Source organism: Syngnathus scovelli, chromosome 5 (genome assembly GCF_024217435.2).
Source record: "Syngnathus scovelli strain Florida chromosome 5, RoL_Ssco_1.2, whole genome shotgun sequence".
Taxonomy (NCBI): Eukaryota; Metazoa; Chordata; class Actinopteri; order Syngnathiformes; family Syngnathidae; genus Syngnathus; species Syngnathus scovelli.
In genome coordinates, this window is record NC_090851.1 from 455,507 (window position 1) to 479,162 (window position 23,656).

The following is a 23,656-nucleotide window of genomic DNA, read 5'->3' on the forward strand; positions in this document are numbered from 1 at the left end:
TGGAAATCGAATGCTGGACATCCAAACGATTGCCACCGGCTGTTAGCCAGGAAAAGAAATGGCCGAATGAAACGGTTGTTAGTACACGTCACGCAAAATGATGACATGCGAGACCACTCGACATCCTACAGGACAGAAAGACAGCCTGACAGACTGACAGTCAGACGCCAGCGAGCGTTCCAACACCGACACCCGCACGACCGTTGAGCTGGACTGACCAAATAAGGAGATCCCACCTCATCCTGGGGGGAGGGGGTAAAGGGAGACGGTCGGTCAACAGAAGAAAAGCAAGAACAGAGCAGAGCAGCAGAGCAGCAGAGCACAACCATCAAAGAAAAGAAGCGAGGCTGGACGAGCACAAAGATGGCGAGGCAAAACAGGTCGACGGGTATCGGCGCGTTTCCAGTTGCTGCATTCAGGCGCAAACATGCGGAGGGAGCGTGAACAAGGCTTCACTTTACGTCGGAGGAATGCCAGAGCTGCGACAACAACCAAACAATCCTAATCCTGAACCCGTTTGTCGTGAGCATGCGGAGATGCATTTTCAACAAACGCCACATTGACCTAGCTTTTGTGAGAACGACACTAGCGCTCAGATCACCGCTTCTCCGAGCGACTCGGCCAATATGGTGACGATATACACTTTGTTCTGGGTGCAACTAAAAATCCAAAGACATGCAAATCCAAAGACCATTGCGGCTATTTGGTACGACAGAGCGAGATTTGAAAGCGAGTGCAATCTGGACGACGTTCACGGAAGGTGCGGGGGCAAAGCCATCGCGGCCGATTAGGATCGTCGAGGCTCACAACATCACCAACACTAAAAGGTCAGCCAGCGTTGGACGCCGCGCCGTGCTAGCTTGCTAACAAAGACCGGGACACAACATTTGGCCAATAAGTGTTCGTCACACTGCTCATCGGCGCTCGGATCTTTAGATCAGATTATTGCAACGGGTGAGTGGTTTTAGGCGCTAGGATCTTGGGTTTAGGGTGAGGGACTTTGTCCTTTCAGTTGGGAGCGTCACCGAAGGGTAAGGGTTCTTACAGAAACAGAAGGCTGGTTGGGGTTTCGGCTTAGGCTATCTCTCTTGGGTGCTCGAGAGAAACCGAAGCTGCACTGCGGTACTATTTGCCAAATATCCCCACAATGCCTTTGTTGGTGACTTCCAACATTGTTGTTAACAGCTAGCGAACAGCTAACGGGGCCAAAACTGGCGCAATTAGCTTGTCGGTGAAGGTTTAGCAACACGATGCTGGACCATTTAGCAAGAGGAGCAAGTCAAAAGAACAAAGAACGCTGTTTGCCCGGGAACCCCACCCACCACCACCACCACCACCACCGGACCAGGAAGCGTCATCGGGATCCGCTCTACCTGTTCCTCCCGCATGGCCTGCAGCTTTTTGGTCTTGCTCTGCCGGTAGTATTCCATGATCATCATGGCAGCGTAGATTTTGCCCACCGTCAAGTCTGTGGCTGCTGAGAAAATGACAAGTTACCCTGGAAGATTAGACCCGGGCGAAATGGGACCCTGCGCCTTGGGGGATGGGAGTAGGGGGACAACACAAGTTCACAAGAATGCTGCGCCACACACTGAGGACAATTCTGTTTCAGATATATTTGCACGGTGCTAAAACCAAACAATCAAGGATATGTCGTGGGGTTTTATGCAGGGTCCGCCAAATGGGCGTTGGCCTGCCTGCCTGCCTGCCTTCAGGACCAAGTTTATGTCTGTGGGTTGGCTTGAGGTCTGGCTTAGGCCTGGGCCTTTTGGGTTACGTTTAGGATGAAGGCTTAGGATAGCACTTGTCGGGTTAAGGCTTTGTGCCGGCTTGAATTAGGAACCGGTGGTGGTTCGGTCCAGTAGGTTGGGGGAGGGGTTTCTGTCTAAGGTTTAGGATCGCATTAGGCTAGGAGTTGGGCTATTTGGTACGAGAGGCTAAAGGTTAGGGGCATGCCTGGTCATGTTCCCATTCATCCAGGTCACGTTGTCCTCAGAGAACCCGATGAGTCTCAGTGGTTCGTCTAGAAAAACAAAAGTGACCTCAGCATGTGGTGTGCGCCATCCAGATACATTTACGGTACAGTTGTCAAGACAGCCTTTGGTCTTTTCACAAGCAGATGCGGCGGCAATCATCCAATCGTGCTTGGAGTGCATCCAAGGACGGCCGTAGCCATCTTGGGCTCGAAAACCTCCGCACCCTGGACCCAAGGCAGCGTTGGTACGACGACACGTGAGGAAAAACATTGAGCTTGCTTGCTTGCTTGCTTGGGGGCGTGGCTCTGCGGCCCCATAGCAACGCGTGCCATGAGCACCTTTGCGTCCATCTCGCCTAGCTGCTTGATGAAAAACGCCATGCACGCTGCTTCGTCATTCGTGCTCATCTTTTTTGCTCCAAGTTTGACTATTGTGCTGCTCGAACTGTCGTGAAAAGACTCCTATAGAGGATCTTCTATAGTTGGCACCCCCTGATGGCAGGACAGAATACAAACGTTGTGCAAGTGTGCGTATGTGCGTGCGTGCGTGCGGGGAGAACACAACGTACGAGCGCTGTATTGTCATGTTGCGATTGGGAAAAAGGAGTGTGAATTTGGCTTTTTCACGTTTGCCAATCGTCTCCTTCTGATCAGGGGATGCAAAGCAGTGAGTGGCTGGCTGAAGCTGCCCTCTTGGTGAATGGGGTGATCGGACATACAAATGCCAATGCGCCGGCTCTCACGTCACGTCACGTCACGTCACGTCACGTCACGTCACGTCACGTCACGTCACGTCACGTCACGTCACGTCACTTACCCTTGTGGGGCGTGACGAGCAGGTCCAAGGTTTTCTGCGACAGGTTGGGCCAAATGGCCATCATCTCTTTACGCAGCTCGGCGTCCATTTGCTGCTTGTCTGCACCACCTGCGGGAGTTCCGGTCAAGTATTAGTGCAGGCAGGTTTTGGTCCCCCCCCAGAGAATGTGGAAAGCATAGGGAGGCACAACAAAGTAACGTTACGTCTTAAAGGGTTGGATTTCCACTATTTTTTTCCTCCAGTGCGATAACGCAAGCGTAGAAGAGCGCTGAGGTTCGCCAATCAATACGTCAACTAGAAAAGCGACATGGGTGTAACTCCTGGCCGACTGAGCCAGCGAGCCCTAGACTCTGGACTTGTACCCTTGGCGATCTTGATATCCAGCGCCGTCCTGATGAGCGCCATGAGGGTGGAGTTGAAGTGGACCGTGTTGTCGTCGGCTACGGGCAGGTCCATACGCAGCAGCCTCTGCGGAGAGCCGGGCGGCAGGACAGCCAGCGTAAGAATGCAAACGCGTCCTCGCCACATCGCAGTTGCGAACCAACCTCCGCGGAGGGGCGGGACTTGGGGTAAGAGAGCTCCATAGATAGTAGCCAATGAGAGTGGGGCCTTGCGAGGGTTAGGGTTACTGCCAATCCGCTTCGGAATCTGCTTCGGTGGCAAATGCAACGGCATTTAGCGAGCGGAACGCTAACTCAGCGAGCCACTTGCGTCTCCTGATGCGCCAGTGATACTCGACAAGAAAAAAAAATGTTGCTGGAAAAAAAAAAAAGTCCATTTTTTTTCCCCAGAATATTTTTTTTCCTTTTGCTGGAGAAGAGGTCACTGAATTACGAGCGTGTCGTCGTCAATGAAAATGAGTGTTCCAATTTTAGAACTACGACAATCGAGTTGTGGCTTTTCTTTTTCGAGAAGTAAAAAGCATCGGAACAAAGTTGTGCTACCTTTGGGAAAACTTCTCGTAATATTACAAAGTTGTAGACGAAAACGTAGTGGATCAGGAAGGAGCGTGTATTCATTTGTTTGTAGAATTAATTGGACTTGCGTTTTTTTTTCTTCTTGAAAACAGTATATAGCAAGACTAAAGCTTGACTTTTCCAAATAAGAAAATGGAGATGACATGAATTGAGCAGTGTCGTTTTTTTAGCACTATGAAGAATGAAGTCATTTCTCAGTCATATATTGGTCGAGAAGGATTGACAACCTGATGAAAATAGTGTTCTATTTTCAAGGCTAAAGTCCTATTTTTCCAAATGAGAAAATGAAGATGACATGAATTGAGCGGTGTCGTTTTTCTAGCATTATGAAGAATGAAGTCATTTTTCAGTCATATATTGGTCGAGAAGAATTGACAACATGATGAAAATAGAGTTCTGTTTTCAAGGCTAAAGTCCTATTTTTCCAAGGAGGGGAGAGGGGAGGGGCTTTGTTCTGCTAAGCGAGCCCGGAACCACCAGGAGGAGCGATCGGGAGAGCCAAACAGCCTCCGACCCAACCTGTGCCCATGTTCCCGAAATGTGTGAATGCGCTGGCACATTCACACATCGATGCAAGAGATGGAACAAAAGTACACTTACACACAAAAATCTGCACACACTTCAATTAAGTTGAAGCTTAATTGCGGTCCAACAATCAAAAAATAACGGTATCACTGGTGCTTTTCCTCAGGAGACAGCTTTTTTTGTTGTCAAGTCACTCTGGTATGTTCTATAGAGCTCCCCCTACCAGTCAGGAGGTTCCCTGCATATTTCAGGTAAATCCGATGGAGGAGCCATTGGATAGAGCAAGCGCAAGCCATCCGAGCGTTGGGGGGGGGCGAATGGCGGCTTGCGGGCGGTTGCTATCTGCAACGGCGGGCGTCCATCGGCTTTACCTCCGAACATGAGCGTTGGGCACGCACGGCGGCAAGCACGATGGCGATTGGTTTCGTGGGCATGCTTCGGGCGGGCGGGCGGATAGCGGGCAACATCAAGCGTGCATGCAACACCCCCTGGTGGACCACCCGACACACAGCATGCCAATGTCCCTTCCGCATACAGCGCAAGCGGCCGTGCATCCGCGCAAAGAGGATCCGCGACACCAAAATGATGATTGATGCCGCTCCACTCGATTGAATTTTTTGGGTTGTCCAATTTTGATTTCCTACATCCGATCGGACGGGGAGTCAAGATCTCTCTTAATGCAAGACGGGTGTCAAAGTGTCTCAAAAAAGGGGGTGTCAGAGTTAAAAAGGAAACAAAACAAAAACATTGGTGTTGTGTTACATCTTATCAAGAAGACGGACGAAAACAAGAGAAAATCATAGCAATGATTTGATGTTCTTTGTGTTTTTGGTTTTCGCCATCAAGGACCCTTTGGTTGAATCGTCACGGCAATCGCTACTTTGCCCAAGTTCGGGCCACACGCACCAAAAAAAATAAAAAATAAAATAGAAAATCCCGCGAGAAGTGTATCTATTCAGTACATTATTTTTGTGGGTGGGGGTAAAAAAGTTACGAAAGGAATTTGACAAAGGAAACGATAAGGAATGACATTGTCAAGGGCAAAGGAAGGAGGGGTCATGAGATGGACTTGTGGGCAAAAAAAGGGGACGGAGGGTGAAGATGGCCTCGAGCGTTGCGACAACACCAAAGGGAGAGCAAGAAAGTGCACGTGTCAAGAGCCCAGGACGGGGGGGAAGGGGAAAGAAAGAAGAAAAAAAAAAAAAAAAGGACAGAGCAAGACGAGACCGAACGACACTCAAGTCAAACCGTGAAACCGGCCGAGGCTTTCTGACAAGTCGCTCAGAACCACAGCCGCAGCCGAAAAACTCGAATGCCATCCACGGCCGACGTGGAAACGTGGACCGGATAGACTCGGTCCGCAAAGATGGAGTGATGGGGTTAGGGTTAGAAACTAAGATGACGGGACCAAAGGCCAGCGAGTGGAGGAAGCGCAAAAACGTCAAGTGGCCCAGATGGGACGACGGACAAGTGTTCACTGACGTCTGCTCCGATATGCGAGGTGGCATCGAGTCCGGTGGCGAAGGCGCCCCCGGTGCGGATCGACAGCAAAAGTTTTGCACGCGCGGGCGGCGGCTATTGCGCTAAATTTCTCGCTAGCTCCCACACATTTGGTCGTTTGGAGCATGCGCTGGATCTAAATCTCGATGCGACTTGCCGGGTCAAATCCTTGGCCCGATGCGCCGACTGGCCACACTAAGCTTGCGTGCCGACCGCTTGACCCCATCTTCTGAAACCAGGCCAAAAGGACGCCTTGCTGCTCCAAAGCACAAAGTCTCAACTTCCCCCAGGCTCGCTCAAAACAACAAAACAACCGAGACCAGAATGTGTCAAGTGTGTTTGTGTGCGCGTGTGTGCGTCCGTGCGTGCGTGCGTGCGTGCGTGCGCGCGCGCAATTAGCGCCATCCACAGGAACCAGAGAGCCAGAGGGCCGAAGCCAGGCGCACTTTGCCGCTCCTTCTGCACCCGCATCGTCAGCATGGAGCGTTGCCGTGGAAACTTGGAATTGTTGCTTGTCAATCAATGGAAAGTGCGTGTGCGCGTGGTTACATTTGCGTCCGTGCAGGTTGCAGATGGACCGGCCAAGCTCCCCATCTCTGTTCCCTCGCTCCTGCGGCCTGACGGCAGGGCTGGCAGGTGACACCAAAATAACAAACTAAAAAAAAAACCAAGAATGATCCAGAGCCCCGGACGTGACGCCGGCAAGGGAACGATTCAATTGTGGCTGCGGATGAGGACTCGTGCGTGCGCAGAAAATGCAAAACGGCGAGGACGTTGGCGACTGACTGCACTCTCTCGGAGCCAAGACGTTTTGAGTTGAATAAGATTTGATCGTTTTGTTATCACTCTTGCTGAGAGAGACACTTTGAAGGAGCTAAGTTTAGCCTGGGCCGTCAGTGGAAATTCACCTGCATTTTTTTTCTTGCTCCAAATCAAATGATTTGTTCTGAAATGGGATTGAACAGGCTGCAAATCTGCGTTGGAACTTTCAACTTTTCTGGAGGTGTTTCCGTAGAGGTTAGTAGGTCCGCCCTTCCTGTGTGAACTTTGCATGTTCCCCTCCGAGCCTGCGGGGCTTCTCCCCCGCTCCAAAGACGTGAGTTGCGCCCCAAATTGCCCGCAAGTGTAAACGCTGGTTTCAGGCCAACCTCGTGAGGAGAAGCGCTTTGGAGGATGGATGGATGGATGGATGGATGGATGGATGGATGGATGGATGGATGGATGGATGGATGGATGGATGGATGGATGGATGGATGGATGGATGGATGGATGGATGGATGGATGGATGGATGGATGGATGGATGGATGGATGGATGGATGGATGGATGGATGGATGGATGGATGGATGGATGGATGGATGGATGGATGGATGGATGGATGGATGGATGGATGGATGGATGGATGGATGGATGGATGGATAGATGGATGGATAGATGGATGGATGGATGGATGGATGGATGGATGGATGGATGGATGGATAGATGGATTTCATGCGCACCTTATTGATTGGCATCAATTTGTGGCCACAAATGAGTACTTGTTGCTCTTCCAGTTTCTCATTGTGCGGGCACAAAGTCGCACGTTACGCACACGTGAGCTATCGAGCGGCCACAATTCAACTTTTCGCCTTCCTCGTCACGTCTGGGGCTCGGCATCCGAGTCAAATCAAGTCCGCAAATAATAAAATATCCACAAAGTCCACCGTCACACGTCACTGCAACCACAGAAGCCGCGGCCGGCCGGCGCCCTCCGATCCCACGGCAACAGAGGACAGCGCGCACCACCACCAGCACCACCACCAGCACCACCACCAGCACCACAATCACCGACCACAGAGGGAGGACAGGAAGTGGAAGGACGTAAAGGAGGGGAGGGCCAGTCTACCTTATAGGCGACCCGGGCGGGACACCTCTTCCCGAGGCCTAGCGGCGGACACATGTGTCTTAGCATCTGATACATGTCTGTGTAAGTGATCCGGCCGCTACACACACATTCACGCACGCGCACGCACACACGCACCCACACACACCCACACCCACACACACACACACACACACACACACACACACACACACACACACACACACGCACACACGCACGCACACACAATCACCCCGACAGACAAGGACAAACAATGCCGGGGGGTCAAAAGGATGAAGGGGGTGACAAAGAGGTGAGGAAGAAGGCAAAGCAAAAGGACACAAGGGAAGGAAAGAGGGAAACAAACATACACAAAGGTTATTGTTGTTGTTTGTCGCCGTGGTGATGAGCGTGGGGTTGGTTGCTATGGCGAGGGGAGGGGAGTGGAGGAGAGGAGAGGAGGAAAAGGATGAGAGGAGGGAAAAAGAGGAGGAAGACTTTGGCGTGTCCTTGGGGCTCCTTTTCCACACTTGGCTACAAGTGAATGGCACAAACAAAGCAGGTGTGTTGGCTATTTACGTTTTGATGTTTACGTCTGCTACTTGCTATTTGTTAGCGTGCTAGTGCTAACGCTAAATGGGTTTCTCTTCTCTGTGGGCCGGAACCAACACCCGAGTAGCCCGGCCTGTGGTCCAGCTTGCCTGTATTGGGTTGCATTCGAGACCCGCACAGTTTCAAAATTCCTACAGTCTTAGTTCGTGTGAATGCAGCACTCGCATAGCCTAGCCACAATGCTAATGCGGCTAAAACATGAGACGTTAAAAAAAAAAAAAAGTCCATTCAACTTTAAAACATCAAATTAACAAATACTGTCGTTCCACTGATGCGTAGGGCCCGGCTACATTCCTTGATTAGTAAATTTGGCCCAACTGAATTTGTAATTGAATATAGAAAAAGCGCATAGCATCACATAGTCTGATTAGCGGCGCATTTGGTGCGTGTTCTTTGTTTTTCCGTTTCCATGTTTAGTTTTCGGCGCTAACTTAGCACTACCATATAGAGCACCTAACAGAACAAATTAGGCGTCAGAACGCTGCTAACCGCTAACACGGCTAGCACTTTGCCCTCTTTGCCTGCATCTCTGAGCTAACCAACCAAAATGGATGAATGATGCATGTCACCCCATCCCCCCCCGCCCCCCCCCCCCCCCAACCAACGCTGCCCAGGCAAAAATCAGACAGCAGGCAGAAATGAAAGAAACTAAATGACATTTCTTGCCGGTTATATGTCAAAACATCACCCCCGCCCGCCGACAACAGCGAGTGCAGTGCACCATCGCATGCTTGTGTGTGTGTCAACAAGTGACCCCCCCCACGCAGTCCCCCACCCCTGAAAAACCACAAATAGATGGCGAGATGAAAACAAGTGAGTGAAAAGAAAACCCATCATTCATTCCAGTCTGTTGAAAAGGAAAAAGGCGAGCGAGCAGGTTGCGTTTCTTAAAAAGTTGCTTTCATGGGGGGGGGAGGGGGGGGGGGTGCAGTCCAAACCTTGCAGGCCACCCTATGTGGGCATTTCTTGCCAAGGCCCAGGGGAGGGGAGATAACTCGCAATAAACTGTACATATCCTTATAATGTATGCGCCCGCTGCAAGAAAGATACAAGGGAGGGAGGTTAGGTGCACATCACAAGAAGAGGAAAGAAAGAGCATTCATTCACAGCTCCAACCAGGGAGCGTGGAAGATCAATGCCTTCCTCACAAACCACCCAAAGAAGGGGGGGGGGGGGGGGGGGGGGGGGGGGGGGGGGGGGGGGAGAACATTCATTTCATGTCTCAACGTTAACATGGAACAAGAAGAGATCCCACAGCGCCGGCCGGGGAGGAAGGAAAAGCTCATTCTTGCCTGAACGCGGCTAATGCTAAAGGCTAACTTCTGACTTACCTGGGGAGGGTGCAATCCTCTCATTCTTGATGTTTTCAAAATTATACTAATATACTAACGCAGTTGCGGGCTCAGGATTTAAGGCACGAGCACTTCTTGACTTGTTTTCATGACAGTATTCAGAGAGGCCGATAATGCCGCCACCAAGCCAAACAATCGCTGAAGGTTGTGGATGGGGCCGTGCGGCGCGGTCACAAGGACATTTAAGACCTTGACAAAAATCAGCAATAACGAGCAGGAGATTTGGAAAGAAATCAATTCCAAAAGAGTCGTTCCGGCCGGTCACGGGGCCCGTCTGCATCGTCATTTAGGACCAGCGAGGGCCCGTTTCAAATCGGCAAAAATCGGCTAACTATTACGCAGCTACTTTCCATACATGCACATGTTACAATAACGACGTTCAAACACTTTTTTTAAAAATATGCAGCAAAATCTTTCAAATATTTATTATCATGTCATGTTATGCTAACGTTTAGGCTCATGGCTGCAACATTTGTTTATACTGCGACATAAGCTACTTGTTGTTCACGCAGACCTTTACGCTAGCCTATCTTAGCATCTTCGTTTGTTTTGTTTTGTGTCAACGGCTCGACTCACCAGGCGGCGGGGTCGTACTCGGCCCAAATCCTTACGTACTCGTCCAGGTGGTGCGGCCCCAGGATGGACGAGTCTCTGGTCAGGTACTCAAAGTTGTCCATGATGACAGCCACAAAGAGATTGAGCATCTGCACACATCGCAGCTCATGAGCGCCACCTTCCGCACGCTATTATTCTCCCCCCCCCCCGCCAAGCGGCTACTTTTGGGAAAAACTTGTTTTTTTCCAAGCCTTTCTTGGATTTACGTCGTTTACAACCAATTTTGGATGTTGCGTGTGGCGCTCACCAGGAAGGAGCAGAGGAAGATGAAGGAGACAAAGTAGGTGTAAGCGAAGGTGCTGCCGCATTCGGGCTCCGTGTTGCCCGAGGCCGGGTCGCACTCTTTGCCTCCGAGACACGACAGCATGATTTCGTGCCAGGCCTCGCCCGTGGCGCTCCTGCACGGCCAACCAATCAGCAGTCGCAAAGCCGAGCGCTGCGCGGGCAGTTGGCGCCGCAAAGGCCACCTGAAGAGCAGCATGAGGGCCATGACGAAGGTCCTGAAGTTGTTGTGATGGTCGATGGCGCTTTCGCCCTCCTCCTCCAGGGCCAGGTTGCCAAACAACTACACGTACAAGTTTTCATCAGCGGCCGGCCGTCGGTTAGCATTGGCTTCGCGCTTACGTCTTTACGGGCTCACCTGCATGCCGATGATGGCGTAGATGAAGAAGAGCATGGCGATGAGGAGGCACACGTACGGCAAAGCCTGCAAAGTCGAGGTCCGCACGCGTCCGTCACCGGCGGCCAAAGGCTCGCTGTCGCCGCCGGCCGGCCACGGCCGGCTCGCTTACCTTGAAGGACTGCACAAAGGTCCACAGCAGGATGCGGATGGTCTCGCCTTGGCGCAGCAGCTTGATGAGGCGAGCCGCCCGGAACAGGCGCAGAACGCTCAAGTTGATGAAATTGTTCTACGAGAAGAAGGACAGTCAGCGTGCAAACTCACCTGATGAGCTTAAAATTTTTTTAAAAAAAGAGAACGCTGGGGGGGGGGGATTTGGGGACAGCCACAGAGGACGCGAGGGAGGGTTTGAGAAGAGAGAGAGGAACAAAAGGCGTCAAACAAAATAAAAGTTATCATCCAATCTGGTACAGGAGATTTTAACTTTTTTTGGGGCGGGGGGTCAAATGCACTGATCTCGGAGGGACAAGCAGGCCACACAAGATGGAGGAAGGAACATCTCGAGATGCCGGCGAAAGCCACGGCCGCAAGGGAGGGAGGGAGGGAGGGAGGGAGGGAGGGAGGAAGGGAGCCCCATGCAGGAATTTGGATTAAAGCGTTCCATAAAACATGCTAGCCATGCTAAGCAAAGGCCATTTTTCACTTTTCATGTTTCAGCGACAAAAAAGTCAACGTCAAAGATTTTTGGGGAACAATTCACTTTGTCTAGTTAAGGTGACGTTTCCTTTTTTTTGGTTGTCGTGGAATTTGCACGTCTTTTTCCCCGGCATGTAAACTTTTGTATTTGCGCAACGTACGACTTTTTGTTGTCACGTGTTGCTTTTGTACTTTTCAACGTTTTTACGCTATGTCTCCTGACTTCTTACTTATGAGACAACTTTTTTTCGTAACATGAGGTTTTTGTAGTGGGCAATTTCATTCTCGTAGGATTTCCAAACTCTTTTGTTGAATGTTTGTTTTTGCAAGACTGTCGTAGCGTTCCAACAATTTGGGGCGTAATATTCAACAATTATTCTCGGAAAGTGACATTTTGCCTACTTTGTAACGTTAATCTCGCAATGTTTCTCATCTATTTGGCGTTATTTATCCTGCGCTTAATATTAAGAAATTCTCATTTATGTGGTCGACTTTTGTGTTGGATGAAACAAACTTTTTGGGAGAGTTTGTCGTCATATTTCCTTTTTCTTTTAGACTTGAATTCCGATTCTCTTCATTCATCACCTCGTGCAGTTTCCTCCAGGCAGCGCATGCAGAGGGTTACCGGGTCGGGGAGAGGGCACGACCAATGAGGATGCAGAGGAAGCTTTGAGAGATAAATTACAAACCAACCAGAGTCTACATGTGCGATGATGTCGAGGGATGAATGGGAAGGAAGTCGGGGGGAAATATATATTTATACAGATTGATAGATAGATATATATTTAGTTGTTGTGTGAGGCGATTGGGGCATGGGCACATTACAACACGTGACATCATCATCATCATCCTCATCCTCATCGCCAGCAACACAGATGAAGGACAACACGATGAAGGGTTTCATAGTGCATTTTTCGGGGGAGGGGGTAAAATTGGAGAAGTTCAAGAAAGACATGAAGGCGGAGAAGAAGAACAGCGAGTCATTCGGAAGGCCGGAAAACGTCACCATGGCAACAAGTTAGCAACACGTTAGCAACAAGACAACACGTTAGCAGGGTCCTCGGCAGGGAATCGCCGACGCCAACTCACTTTTTAGCTTAGCTCTAGCCGAATCAAGTTGTCTGTCCGCAGTGCTACCGTGAGCGCTAACGGTCATCTGCGCTCGTCTTGCTAGCGCTGCTGCTGCTGCAGCAATATCGTGTCAAAGTAGCACTTTGGCGACTTCATTTCAAGTCGTATTACGAGACATTACTCCTAATACTGTGAAAAGAAGATTTTGTAATGCTATATTTACTAGTTCGCTAGCATAGCTTTGTATGGACTTATTTACATTGAAGGTATGAGACTTTTCATAGATGGGAAAGAGAAAGCGACTGTTATTATTTTCACCATGTTCGATGAAACGCATACGTTTTATTTGAGAGTGGACACCAAAGAGGGACTCCAAACGGCATCGTCCAGAATTATGACGCTTCTGTCTAAACTTGCCGGACAACCATTCTCTTGCGCAAACGACGACCGAACAAAGGCACGCTTTCCAGCTATTTTCGCCCACTTACCCCTAATTTGGTCACCAGAATGTCCGTGATGCTTCCGAGCACGGAGACAAAGTCAAAAATGTTCCAGGCGTCTCTGAAGAAATTCTGTTTTGGACAAAGGGGGACGGACGTTAGTCGTGGTCCAAAGACTGCTGTCGCCATGGAAACAAGGCAAGGAACAGGGGATGTCAGTTGGCGTGCGCATGTCGGGGTTTTTCGGGGACATGGTGAACACGCTCCAGATCTGTCTACCAAAATAAACCTGCCTCATGAATCAGTGATGAGAGCCGAGATGCGAGTGTGTCTGTGTGTGTCTACCAGAGGGCCGAAAGCGACGAGCTTCAGGATGGACTCCAGGAAGAAGAAAGTGGTGAAGACGATGTTGAGGTTCTGCAGGACGTCGTCGTACGTTTCTGAGGCGCCGTCAAACTGCACACGCGGGGCAGCAGATTAGTTTAGCAGATTAGCATAGCCTAGCGCCACAAAGTGGTCTTAATTGGATGCAGCAGTTTGAAGAAAAGAACTGAAATGCTGCCCCAGCCCCGTCCCGTCCAGTCCAGTCCAATGTACTTGATAAAAACAGACAATCATTGAATTGATGAAAAGTGTTTTTGTCAACTCCTCCCGGCAAATCATGACAGTTGTTCTTCACAGAGGATAAATCATACACGACTGCGAGTAGCGTTTATATTGTCGATCGACATAGCTCTTTGTTGCCTCCCTCGAGGGTCGTAGCGTTGCAACATGGGTACTTTTTCAAGATTCAAGAGTTTTTCATTCGCCATGTTTGAGCGTAACGTAAGCATGAAGCTAGTGGACTGCTGGCTAGGCTAGGCTGGGCTAGGCTAGGCTAGGCTAGGCTAGGCGAGGTGTTTGTTTAAAATTCTTTTGATTTTGATTTTAACTCTGGATTTTTTTCACTGCGGCGGCGGCGGCGGCGGGGACCGACCTTCATCATGAGGACGATGGTGTTGAGCGCGATGAGCGCCATGATGCTGTACTCGAAAGGGGTGGACACCACAAACTGCCACATGCGGTACTGGAAGCTGAGCTTGTTCTTGGGCATGTGGCGAGTCAGGGGCTTGGCGTTGATGGCGAAATCGATGCAGGCCCTCTGGAGGGAAGAACAAGTGTGAAGCTCGCCGCGCCGCGCCGCGCCGCTTCCGCGTCCTTGTCCTCACCTCGTTCTTCTCTAAGCTGTAGTCCTCCATCATCTTATCGCCCTGCTCTTGGAAGGTGATGATGATGAGCGCCACGAAGATGTTGACAAAGAAGAAGGGGAAGACCACAAAGTAGACCACGTAAAAGATGGACATCTCCATGCGGTAACCTGGGCTGGGGCCCTGGTTCTCAAAGGTGGAGTCCACAGAGGCCTTCAACACCCTGCGCAAAAGAGCCAGACGGCGAGTCCCAAAGAAAGCTCGCGGCAAAATAAACAATAGCGTTGCACTCACTGCGGCCAGCCTTCTCCGGTGGAGACGGTGAAGAGCGTGAGCAGGGCCCAGGCCACGTTGTCGTAGTGAAAATTGTACTTCTTCCACTCCCGCTTCTGAGCTCGGACCTCGTCCCTGTCGTACATGAGGAACTCGCCCCTGCGCGGGGACAGCGCAGCGCGTGAGACGGCGAGCGGCGGTGGAGAGTCGCGCGGCTCGGCTGGCTGCCACCTGCAGTCGCGCTCAAACTCTTTGGACACGTCGGTGCAATAGAAGAAGCGGCCCTTGAACAGCTGCACGGCCACCACGGCGAAGATGAACATGAAGAGCATGTAGACGATCAGGATGTTCAGGACGTTCTTCAGAGAGTTCACCACGCAGTCAAACACGGCCTGCGGAGACGGACGGACGGACGAACGAGCGAGCGAGCGAGAGAGAGAGAGAGACAACGGCGGCAAAGGTTACTTTTTGTTGCGTCAATATTTTTTGTATTTTTCAAACGGATTCATCTGCAACCTCGACAGATGAATGGTGAATTTGTGTATTGAGAGCATTACCTTGAGCTTGGGGAGTCTTTTGATGGTCTTGAGAGGACGCAGAACCCGTAGCACTCGCAGCGACTTGATGGTGCTGATGTCTTTGCCCTTACTGCTCCCTCTACAGGCCAGCCGGGGAACAACAGCAATGTTACCACTTTCAAACAAAAACAGCTCTCGTAGCGCAGAGCAAGTCAAAGTCAAACATGAAACGGCACACGTTTCATGGAAATCATCATCATCATCAGCCAGCCCATGTCCACAGGCATCTCCCGGCAGAGTGCCAGGCCAAACCTCTTTCTTTCTTTTGCAAGAATCCAAAAAGTTCTTCTGTGAGCCAACGCGCGGCGCGCGTCCGCTAGCCGCGAGGACGACGGCAAACGGAGGCCGGCCGGGCGGGCGGGCGGGCGGGCGGGCGGACGGGACCTCTACGGTCATGCCATGGCACACGCGCATGGCATGGCATGACATGACGTCGCCAACGCCGATGCAAAGCCGAACGGCAGGCGGTCGAGGTGGCGCTCCGTTCCGGGGCTCCGGATGCCAACAAACTGATGACAACACGTCGGAGTCGCTGTTTCTACTGAGCTTTGGTTTCTACTCCACACGACGGGAAGCTGGGCTCGCAGTCCGGATCACCAAATCATTCCTGGAATGGCGTCTTGGTCAACGTTTTGGCCAATTTCAATCATCGAGTAAAAAGAAAAAACAAAAATGTTTTCTCTCCAGCACGTCAAGGGCCCAAATGCTGCTTTTCGGCAAGCAGAAGAACACAGAAAGAAAGAGCGAGAAGCCACAGTGTTCCCGTTCTGCAGGGAGACGAGGAGGAGGAGGAGGAGGAAAACTTTACCGGGTGCTGCTCCTGCGATGGCGGTTAGGGATCGGAGGAGGACACAAAACGGCACACAAGACGAGAAAAGGTTGAAAGAGCACCGGAGCCACACACAAAAGCTCTCTTCAATTGTTTTTCATGCGAGCGAGCGAGCGAGCGAGCGAGCGCGCGCTTGGCGCCCAATGGAAAGCACTTGTCAAAAGTCAAAGTCACTTGGCGATGCCAGATGGCCGCTTTTCTATTTGCTGCTTCCTGTATGTTTTATATTTGCCGTGACACTCGCTTGCTTTTCTTATTTTACCACAGGCAAGGTATATCTTTGCTCCTTGACAAAGTTAAAGGTGGCCAGCTGGCTGCAATTCAAAGAATACATATGAGAGCACTTCTTTCTTACACGACCCGTTTTTTTTTTTTTTCTCCCACAACACGATTTCAGTGAGTCCTTCTCAGCTCACTGAAATTGAAAGAGTCATCACCGTTAAAGAATACCATTTTGAGCTTCCAGGAACTAGTGTGCTCCAAAATCTCCCATTTTTTGAGCTTCTCCTATCAACAGTGGTATTTCTGAAAGGATAGCTTATTACTACGCTAATAAGAGTCCGCCCGGCTAGCAGCATGAACTGCTAATTAGTACAGTCAAAAAAGGAGTGGACTGTTTTGTTTTGAATTGAAATGCATCATTAAAGAATCTGATTTGGGGCTTCCAGGAGATAGAGAGAGAGAGAGAGAGAGAGAGAGAGAGAGAGCGAGGGGCCAAATGGAGAAGTGAAGTCATGTCATGTGATGTCAATAAATGCAAAAAGATAGAACGGGATGACTCACGGCTTGCTAGGCGGGAAAATCGTAGCGGCGTTGGTGGGGGAGAGCGTTTGGAGAGCAAGTCGTGGTTCCACGGATTAGACACAAATTGTGACTGAAGAGGCTTAAGGCTCCCCCCTGAAGATCTTGATGGCCAAACGCAAAGCACCTCTGCCAAGGCGTGTTTGTGTTTCATTTGCGAACAAGAGGTTTAACCAACTACAACAAAATTATGAAATATAATTCAATGCATTTTTTTCACTAAACGTCCTTGTTTTGACTACACATCATTTGGTTTTATGACAAGAAAAATACACAAGCTTGTGACCTCTCCCTTGAGGTCTTTGCTAGTTTTGAAATGCAGAGTGATGCCCATTACCACCACCCGCAGGACTGGAGGGGAAATTGCAAAAATAAGATTTTTTTTGTTTCGAGTTTTTCCACACTAAAAGAAACATAGCTTGTCAATTAAACCTAAATTAACATTTGATTTGGGCAACTCAAGCCTTGGCAGAAATCTGTGTGGTCTACACAAAATGATAACTGAAGGTGGCAGCGGAAAGAGAGCGAGACAGAGAGAGAGACAGCGAGAGAGAGAGAGAGAGAGAGAGAGAGAGAGAGAGAGAGAGAGAGAGAGAGAGAGAGAGAGCGCATTTGGAGGAGGAAGTGGATCAGTGTTGTGATGTGCTTCACCAAAGCGGACATTTGAGGGCAGGGTGTGTGTGGCGTGCGGTGAACGTGATGGCGGAGGAAAGGGGAGGGGAGGGGGGAGGAAGTTACTTACGTGAAGGCGAAGGCCACCAGCGCACCACTAACCACTATAAAGTCCAGAATGTTCCACAAGTCGCGGAAGTAGGAGCCTTGATGGAGGAACAGGCCCAGAACCACCATCTGGAGCGCACACAGCACGTCCGGCGGTCAGTCGGTCGGTCGTCATGACAACGCAATCGCTTATGCTTGCAGGATAAAAGGCAGGAAAAGCCGCATCGTTGTACCTTGATGAGCATTTCAAACGTGAACACGCCGGTGAAGACGTAGTCAAAGTAGCGCAGCACCTGAGGACAGCGTGAAGGAAAGGCACCAGTTAGACGGCGAAATCGGCGAGCGGACTCGCGGCGCCGACGCTTACGTTGTTTTGCGGCGAGTCCGGCGACACCGGGTCCTCGGCCGCCAGCGCGATGCTACTCATGGCGATGACGGACAGGATGCTGAACTCAAAGTATTTCAGGGTGAGGATGTAGTGGCAGCACCTCCTGAAGCTGGAGAGGCCACCAAAGGTCAACAGGCGCCAGGCCCCGCCCACAAGACGTTTTGGCCGTCACTCACGGGTTGGTGGTGGACAAGATGAAGCAAGAGCTGAAAGGCGGCATGGGCTTGGGGCCGTCCTCGTCGCCATCCTCGTCGCTGTTGTCCTTCTTCTCCTCGTTCTTCTTCGGCTCCGTGTTGGCGTTCTTGTTGACTGTGGGGGGGGGGGGGGGGGCGTTCGGGAGCGTTGTGTGGTTTGCGCGCACGGCAAAAACACATACTGACCTTGCAGGACGGCGTTGGTCGACGGGTAAGGGTAGACGGGCGGCAGGTCCACGCCGGTGTAGTCCGGCTTAGCCATGCTGCTGAGGATCAGGCTGTCCATGCTGCGCAGGAGGGCGTGGGTGTCGGCGGCGGCGCAGCGCTTGAGCGGGTTGTTGACGTGCTGCGGCCGACTGGCCAGCTTGCTGCTGTTGCGCAAGTTGTCCAGGTCCTCCTCGTCTTGCCGGATGGGCCGCGTGGTGGACAGGCTGGGACCGGCGCCCTGCTGCTCCCTGGCGGAACCCAGAGAAGGAGGAGGCGACGGCGGCGGCGTGAGCGTCAGCCTGAATGCAAGCAATCACACGAGCCAATGGCGTTCAAGCGTCGCCAATCCAGCTCATCAAAAGTCATCCAACTCAGACAACAGCAAAGGTCCATCCACTGACTTTCTGGAGCGATGTCCTCCGCTTCTTTCCTGATTGCCGTGACGATGGCGCCTGGCCTTGCGGCCCTCGCTGTCTTCTCCGTCCGCCTGGGCTCCCTTGGACCCGCGCCTCCTGGCGGGCTCGCCCTTGCAGTGACGCCGGGCTCTGCGGTGCTCGTCGTTGCCCTCGCCGCAACCCTCGCGGTTCCTGCGCCGGTGGCCCCGGTGGCCCCTGTGTCCGTGCCTCTCCTCCGGCCGCTGCCCCTCCCGGTCGCCGGCTTCTGGGCCCACGTCGTCCCCCGCCGCCGGTTGCTCCCGGTCGGGCGGTTCTGGCACCCTCTGGTGGTGATGGTGGTGGTGACGGTGGTGGTGGTGGTGGTGATGATGATGGTGGTGGTGGTGGGGGGGGGCGGCGCGGTGGGTGCGGTCAAGGTCCTGCTGTCGGTATTCCTGGTCCAGGGGCAGCTGGCCTGGAGGAGTCTTGTTGGTGTTGTTGTTGCGGTTGTCCTGCGGGTTGACCACCAGGGGGCGGTCCAAGTGGGTTTTCATGTCTCCGTGGCCTTTCCGCGCAAAGGACACCTGGGAGAGAAGCGCCAGCTGGGATGAGAAAGCTTGCCCGCCCACCTTGGGCTGTGTCCCACTTGATCTCATTGACTGCCAACGCAATCGTTGACGTCTCGAACCGTCAATGGCACCGAATGCAGCACCGGCTTCCCATGTAGCATTTGGGCACCAACTAGCTAGCTAGCCAGCTAGCTCGCTAGCTGGCTAGCTAGCTTCAGGGATGGAGTCCTCACCTCGTCTCCCTCGCCTCCCACCTTCCAATCGTCCTGCTCCAGCTCGTTGTAAAGCGCCTCTCGGCTGGTCATCAGGTTCTGCCGGCGGATCTCGCTGGTGCGCTGCTCCCACACCGACTTGCCGCCCGGCTTGGCGTGATTCTTCTGCTGCTCTTTACTGCGGCGCACACGCGTCCACATTTACGGACTGGACACACGCAAAACGGCTCGGGGACGTTTGGCTGCGGGCTGAACTTTCAAGATGGACGTAGTACGTACGCCGCGAGCGTCAAAACGAGTGGAAAGGAAAGGTTGTTGTGCTTGAAAAGACGAAGGCCAGGTGGGGCGCTCGTTTCGGGTTCGTCCGCAAGCGTCAGCCCGGAGCCCAACATCCGAGAGTTGTCGGGCGGCAGTGGCGGGCGGCGGGCGAGCCCAGCCCAGCCCAGCCCAGCCCGTGATGAGGCTACCCGTCTACTCACGCGGCGATGGAGAGATTGGCGGCCGAAAGCGGGCTGACCTCGGCCACCTCTTTGGCCTTCTGCAGCGCCGTCTTCTGATTGGCCGCCTCCTCTTGCTCCTCCTCGTCCTGCCGCGAGAAGCGTTTTGAGGGTGAGGCCGCCGTTTTGGAGCGCTCGCTGAGCGCTGCTGCTGCTGCTGCTGACCTTGGTGAGCTCCTGAGCGTTGGCAAGGTTGTCCACGGCGATGGCCAAGAAGACGTTGAGCAGCGTGTCTGAGGTGCGCCGAGTTAGGGATCGCTTCAAGCCGAGGGGGGGGCCGGTACGCTTTTTGTCGTGCGCCATTTCGCCCAAACGAAAAACAGAGCGGATACAGTTGCCGAAGAGGGTGAGGACGATGAAGAAAATGGAGAAGATCATCCCCTTGTCGTTGACGCCCCCTTGAGACTCTATGCCGTCGTACATGACCATGTTCCAGTCCTCTCCCGTCAGGATCTGCGCGACACACCCCAGAAGGTGTCACTCAAAGAGGGCTTCGCCTTCTGGGCCGCTGGAGGCTCCGCCCCCTCCCAGTTGCTTAGATGCTCAAATTTCACCGACAAGCTTACCTGACGATTTTGTACGTCGGCTAAAGAGCTGAAAATGAACGAGTTCCTTACCTGAAACACCGTCATGATGGCCGCCGCAAAAGTGTCAAAGTTGGTAGGTGGCGTTCCGTCTTCAAAGTTGAACCTGAGGAGGGCACAAGGCGGTCGGAAGAGGCCGCGTCAAAGCGAGCCCGCCGGCGCGTTTACGCGAGAGCACCGACTGTCCGCCGAAGAGCTGCATGCCCAGCAGGGCGAAGACCACGATGAAGAGAAAGAGGAGGAAGAGCAAGCTGACGATGGACTTCATGGAATTGAGCAGGGACACCACCAGGTTGCGCAGCGGAGCCCAGTACCTGAACAAAAAGCAACAAAGGAGACCCAGAGCGAGTTCACGAGCAGAGACAAAGGCGGGACAGGACCCAAAAACCACTGCGAGGAACCACAAGCAGTTCGGAACTTACAAAGCCTCACCGGAACCCAAATATCTGCTTGATCCTGAACTTTGAGATCCTAATCAAAGCACAAGCTGTGAGGTGTCCACTCACTTGGTGACCTTGAAGATTCTCAAAAGTCTCAGCGCTCGCAAGACGCTGATCCCGAAAGACGTGCCTGGCTTGATGGTGGCCCATATCACCTCAAAGATGCTGCCCATGATCACCTGTGTGCAAATAGCAGTGCTTACAATGTGTGTGTGTGTAGGGGGGGGGGGGGGGGGGGGGGGGGGGCGTGCGTGTGTGTGTGCGTGTGCATGTGTGCGCGTGTGTGTGCGCGCTCACCACACAATCAAAGCAGTTGAAGGAGGAGTGGAAGTAGGGCTGAATGCCAAGCCCGTACATCTTGATCAGCATCTCAGACATGAACAAACCCAGGAAAATAAACTCTGCATAGACTGCACGGGGAGAAAAGAACATTTTGTCGACGGCCAGCGGAAGCCAGAAGGCCGCCGCTGGGCCGCCGCCGGGCCGACAACTCACACAGGAAGTCGGAGAGCAGCTCGGGCTGGTCGTAGTGCACGGCCGCCACGCACATGGTGTTGAGGCCCACCAGGCACAGGACGGTCCAGTAGAAGGCTTGCGTCTTGACCATCTTGCGGATGAAGAAGCGCAGACGTTTCTCCTTCTTGCCGTAGCCCGAGCCGTCTTTGCCGCTCTTGATGCTGGAGCGGGCGAAGCCTGAGCCACACGGCCCGTCGCCCGTTAGTCCGGACGGAGCAGCCGGCCTTCCCGCTGTCTGTCTGTCTGTCTGTCTGTCTGTCTGTCTGTCTGCCTCTCAGTCTGTCTGTCTGTCTGTCTGTCTGTGTCTGTCTGTCTGTCTGCCTGTCTCTCCGCCTCTCTGTCTTTCTCACCTTCCTCGGCGTTGAGCAGCTCCGTCTTGTTGTTCTTGGACTTCATGGGCGGGCGGCGGCGGGAACCTAGCAGAGCAGAGCAGAGCAGAGCAGAGCGCTGGTTCACACGGTCTCTTCCCGCACGCGGCGCAACGCCACGAGCGCCAGTCACCGTCGAAGCTGCCGGCGCCGTCCTCCTCGGCCAGGATCACCTCCTCTGCGAAGGAAGGAGCGAGAGGTCAGAGAGGTCAGAGAGGGTCGGCGGCGTGGCGTTTGGCTGGCACGGCGCGCCACTGACCCGCTTTGCAGATCCACTCCAGATAGCCGTTGAGCTCGCGCTCGATCTGCTGCTGCCGCCGCAGCTTGAGGAACTCGCTGCGGTTCTCCACGCGTTCTCGCTCTTTGGCAAACTCGCTGGGCTCGGCGGGAAGCGAGCGCACGTTAAGCGCCGCCAGTCGGGCCGGCTACGAAGAGGCGAGGCCTACCCGGAGAGGACGCCCAGCACCAGGTTGAGCATGAAGAAAGAGCCGATGATGATGAGCGGGATGTAGTACATCCAGTTCCAGGCGCTGCCCTCCACGTCGTTGCTCTAAGCAAAACATGCTTCGTTGAGAGACGACACGTGGGCCAAACGGAAGCCAAAAGTTGGGAACCGCTCGACCCGACTTGTCCCCCCCAAAAAAAGCCAATCAAAACCACCCGATTTCGGTCCCGTCAAATCCACCCGAGGATCGTTGGCCCCGATTCGGTCTTTTTGGGCCCCGTCGTCAGGGTGGTCCTTTTCCCTCGTTCGGGTTGTGCGGCGCCGAGCGCTATTAAACTTTAATCGGACCGAGGTCGGTCTCCGTCCCTCAGAGCGTGAGATGTTCAAAATAGAAGCGGACGGGGGAAGGGCCAAAAGAGATGAAAAGAGGAGCACGCGCTCGGGAAGAACGACGTCGTTCGTGTGGCCGGTTCATGAATGAGGTGGTGGTGGTGGCGGCGACAAAAAAAAAAAAAAAAGAAGCCATTTGGAGAATCAGCAGTTTGGTATCACTCACGTAGTAGAGCATCTCGGTCCAGCCCTCCATGGTGATGCACTGGAAGACGGTGAGGACGGCAAACAGGATGTTGTCAAACTGCGTGATGCCGTAGTTGGGCCCGATCCAGCCGTCGCGACAGGTGGTGCCGTTGGGGCACAGCCTGGACGGCAACTTGGTGCCGCACGGAACCTTGTCCACGATCTCACCTGGCCGCAAAATGCAGAAAATGCAATCAACCCCGCCCGCGACTGCTCTCCAGGCGAAGCGAACCGAGGCTCACCCGTGAAGTCGTCGTAGCAGGTGGTGTGGAACTTGCCCATGTAGAACTCCAGGCCGATGATGGCGAACATCAGGATGGCCACGAAGAGCAGCAGGCCGATCTGCAGCAGCGGGATCATGGCCTTCATGATGGACTTGAGCACCACCTGCAGGCCTGGAGGACAGACGGCACAACGCGTCCAGCAGGAGGGAGCCTCCCCTCCGACGCCAACGAGACTTACTGGGAATTCCCGACACCAGTTTGAGCGGCCGCAGCACCCGCACGGCTCGCAGCGTCCGCAGGTCGATGTAAGAGCGCAGAGACGATAAAATGCTGTTGGAAAAGATGACGCCGGAATGATTTGCCATTGACTCATGCCGTTTTCAAACCTAAACAAGAAATAAAGCTAGAATACAATTAACGATCGTCACTCCCTCGCTACCTTCCGTGGGCCAGGTCTCTCCCCGCTTCGTGTCTCCGTTGCCACGGCAACCATCGAGTCCTCTCCCCGCGTTTCCACGGTAACCGGCCTGCTCTTGAGTTACCACGGCAACGCGGCCCGGGCTCATTGATGGAATTTGGCCATCGCCGTGGCAACGACGACAGGAAGGAAGCGGG

The 23,656-nt window shown here is 52.9% G+C and overlaps 1 protein-coding gene across 14 annotated transcripts in view; it reads right to left on the reverse strand.

Moving 5' to 3' along the window:
- The window catches only part of cacna1ab (calcium channel, voltage-dependent, P/Q type, alpha 1A subunit, b), a 34,123-nt gene that overhangs the window by 6,972 nt on the left and 3,495 nt on the right, over positions 1-23,656 (reverse strand). For 3 of the 14 annotated variants that reach the window (XM_049720569.2, XM_049720576.2, XM_049720577.2), the window contains exons 3-40: positions 23,280-23,371; positions 23,060-23,212; positions 22,798-22,985; positions 22,243-22,346; positions 22,056-22,171; positions 21,930-21,974; positions 21,779-21,844; positions 21,408-21,605; positions 21,210-21,322; positions 20,979-21,091; positions 20,655-20,786; positions 20,506-20,578; positions 20,221-20,341; positions 20,054-20,121; positions 19,871-19,977; positions 19,413-19,569; positions 18,638-19,194; positions 18,216-18,535; positions 18,012-18,144; positions 17,815-17,944; positions 17,681-17,740; positions 17,470-17,576; positions 15,077-15,176; positions 14,751-14,911; positions 14,541-14,678; positions 14,268-14,469; positions 14,036-14,200; positions 13,405-13,515; positions 13,108-13,191; positions 11,025-11,141; positions 10,874-10,939; positions 10,701-10,798; positions 10,481-10,631; positions 10,195-10,322; positions 9,205-9,301; positions 3,155-3,260; positions 2,793-2,900; positions 1,374-1,477 (exon numbers count right to left, since the gene is read on the reverse strand). In XM_049720569.2, coding sequence (XP_049576526.1) covers positions 1,374-1,477; positions 2,793-2,900; positions 3,155-3,260; positions 9,205-9,301; positions 10,195-10,322; positions 10,481-10,631; positions 10,701-10,798; positions 10,874-10,939; positions 11,025-11,141; positions 13,108-13,191; positions 13,405-13,515; positions 14,036-14,200; positions 14,268-14,469; positions 14,541-14,678; positions 14,751-14,911; positions 15,077-15,176; positions 17,470-17,576; positions 17,681-17,740; positions 17,815-17,944; positions 18,012-18,144; positions 18,216-18,535; positions 18,638-19,194; positions 19,413-19,569; positions 19,871-19,977; positions 20,054-20,121; positions 20,221-20,341; positions 20,506-20,578; positions 20,655-20,786; positions 20,979-21,091; positions 21,210-21,322; positions 21,408-21,605; positions 21,779-21,844; positions 21,930-21,974; positions 22,056-22,171; positions 22,243-22,346; positions 22,798-22,985; positions 23,060-23,212; positions 23,280-23,371 — 5,089 coding nt within the window. Of the gene's footprint in view, positions 1-1,373; positions 1,478-1,659; positions 2,024-2,792; positions 2,901-2,928; positions 3,261-7,678; positions 7,776-9,204; positions 9,302-10,194; positions 10,323-10,480; positions 10,632-10,700; positions 10,799-10,873; positions 10,940-11,024; positions 11,142-13,107; positions 13,192-13,404; positions 13,516-14,035; positions 14,201-14,267; positions 14,470-14,540; positions 14,679-14,750; positions 14,912-15,076; positions 15,177-17,469; positions 17,577-17,680; positions 17,741-17,814; positions 17,945-18,011; positions 18,145-18,215; positions 18,536-18,637; positions 19,195-19,412; positions 19,570-19,870; positions 19,978-20,053; positions 20,122-20,220; positions 20,342-20,505; positions 20,579-20,654; positions 20,787-20,978; positions 21,092-21,209; positions 21,323-21,407; positions 21,606-21,778; positions 21,845-21,929; positions 21,975-22,055; positions 22,172-22,242; positions 22,347-22,797; positions 22,986-23,059; positions 23,213-23,279; positions 23,372-23,656 lie in introns of those variants that run through there. The other 11 variants (XM_049720580.2, XM_068650866.1, XM_049720574.2 and 8 more) reach the window with 11 other exon arrangements.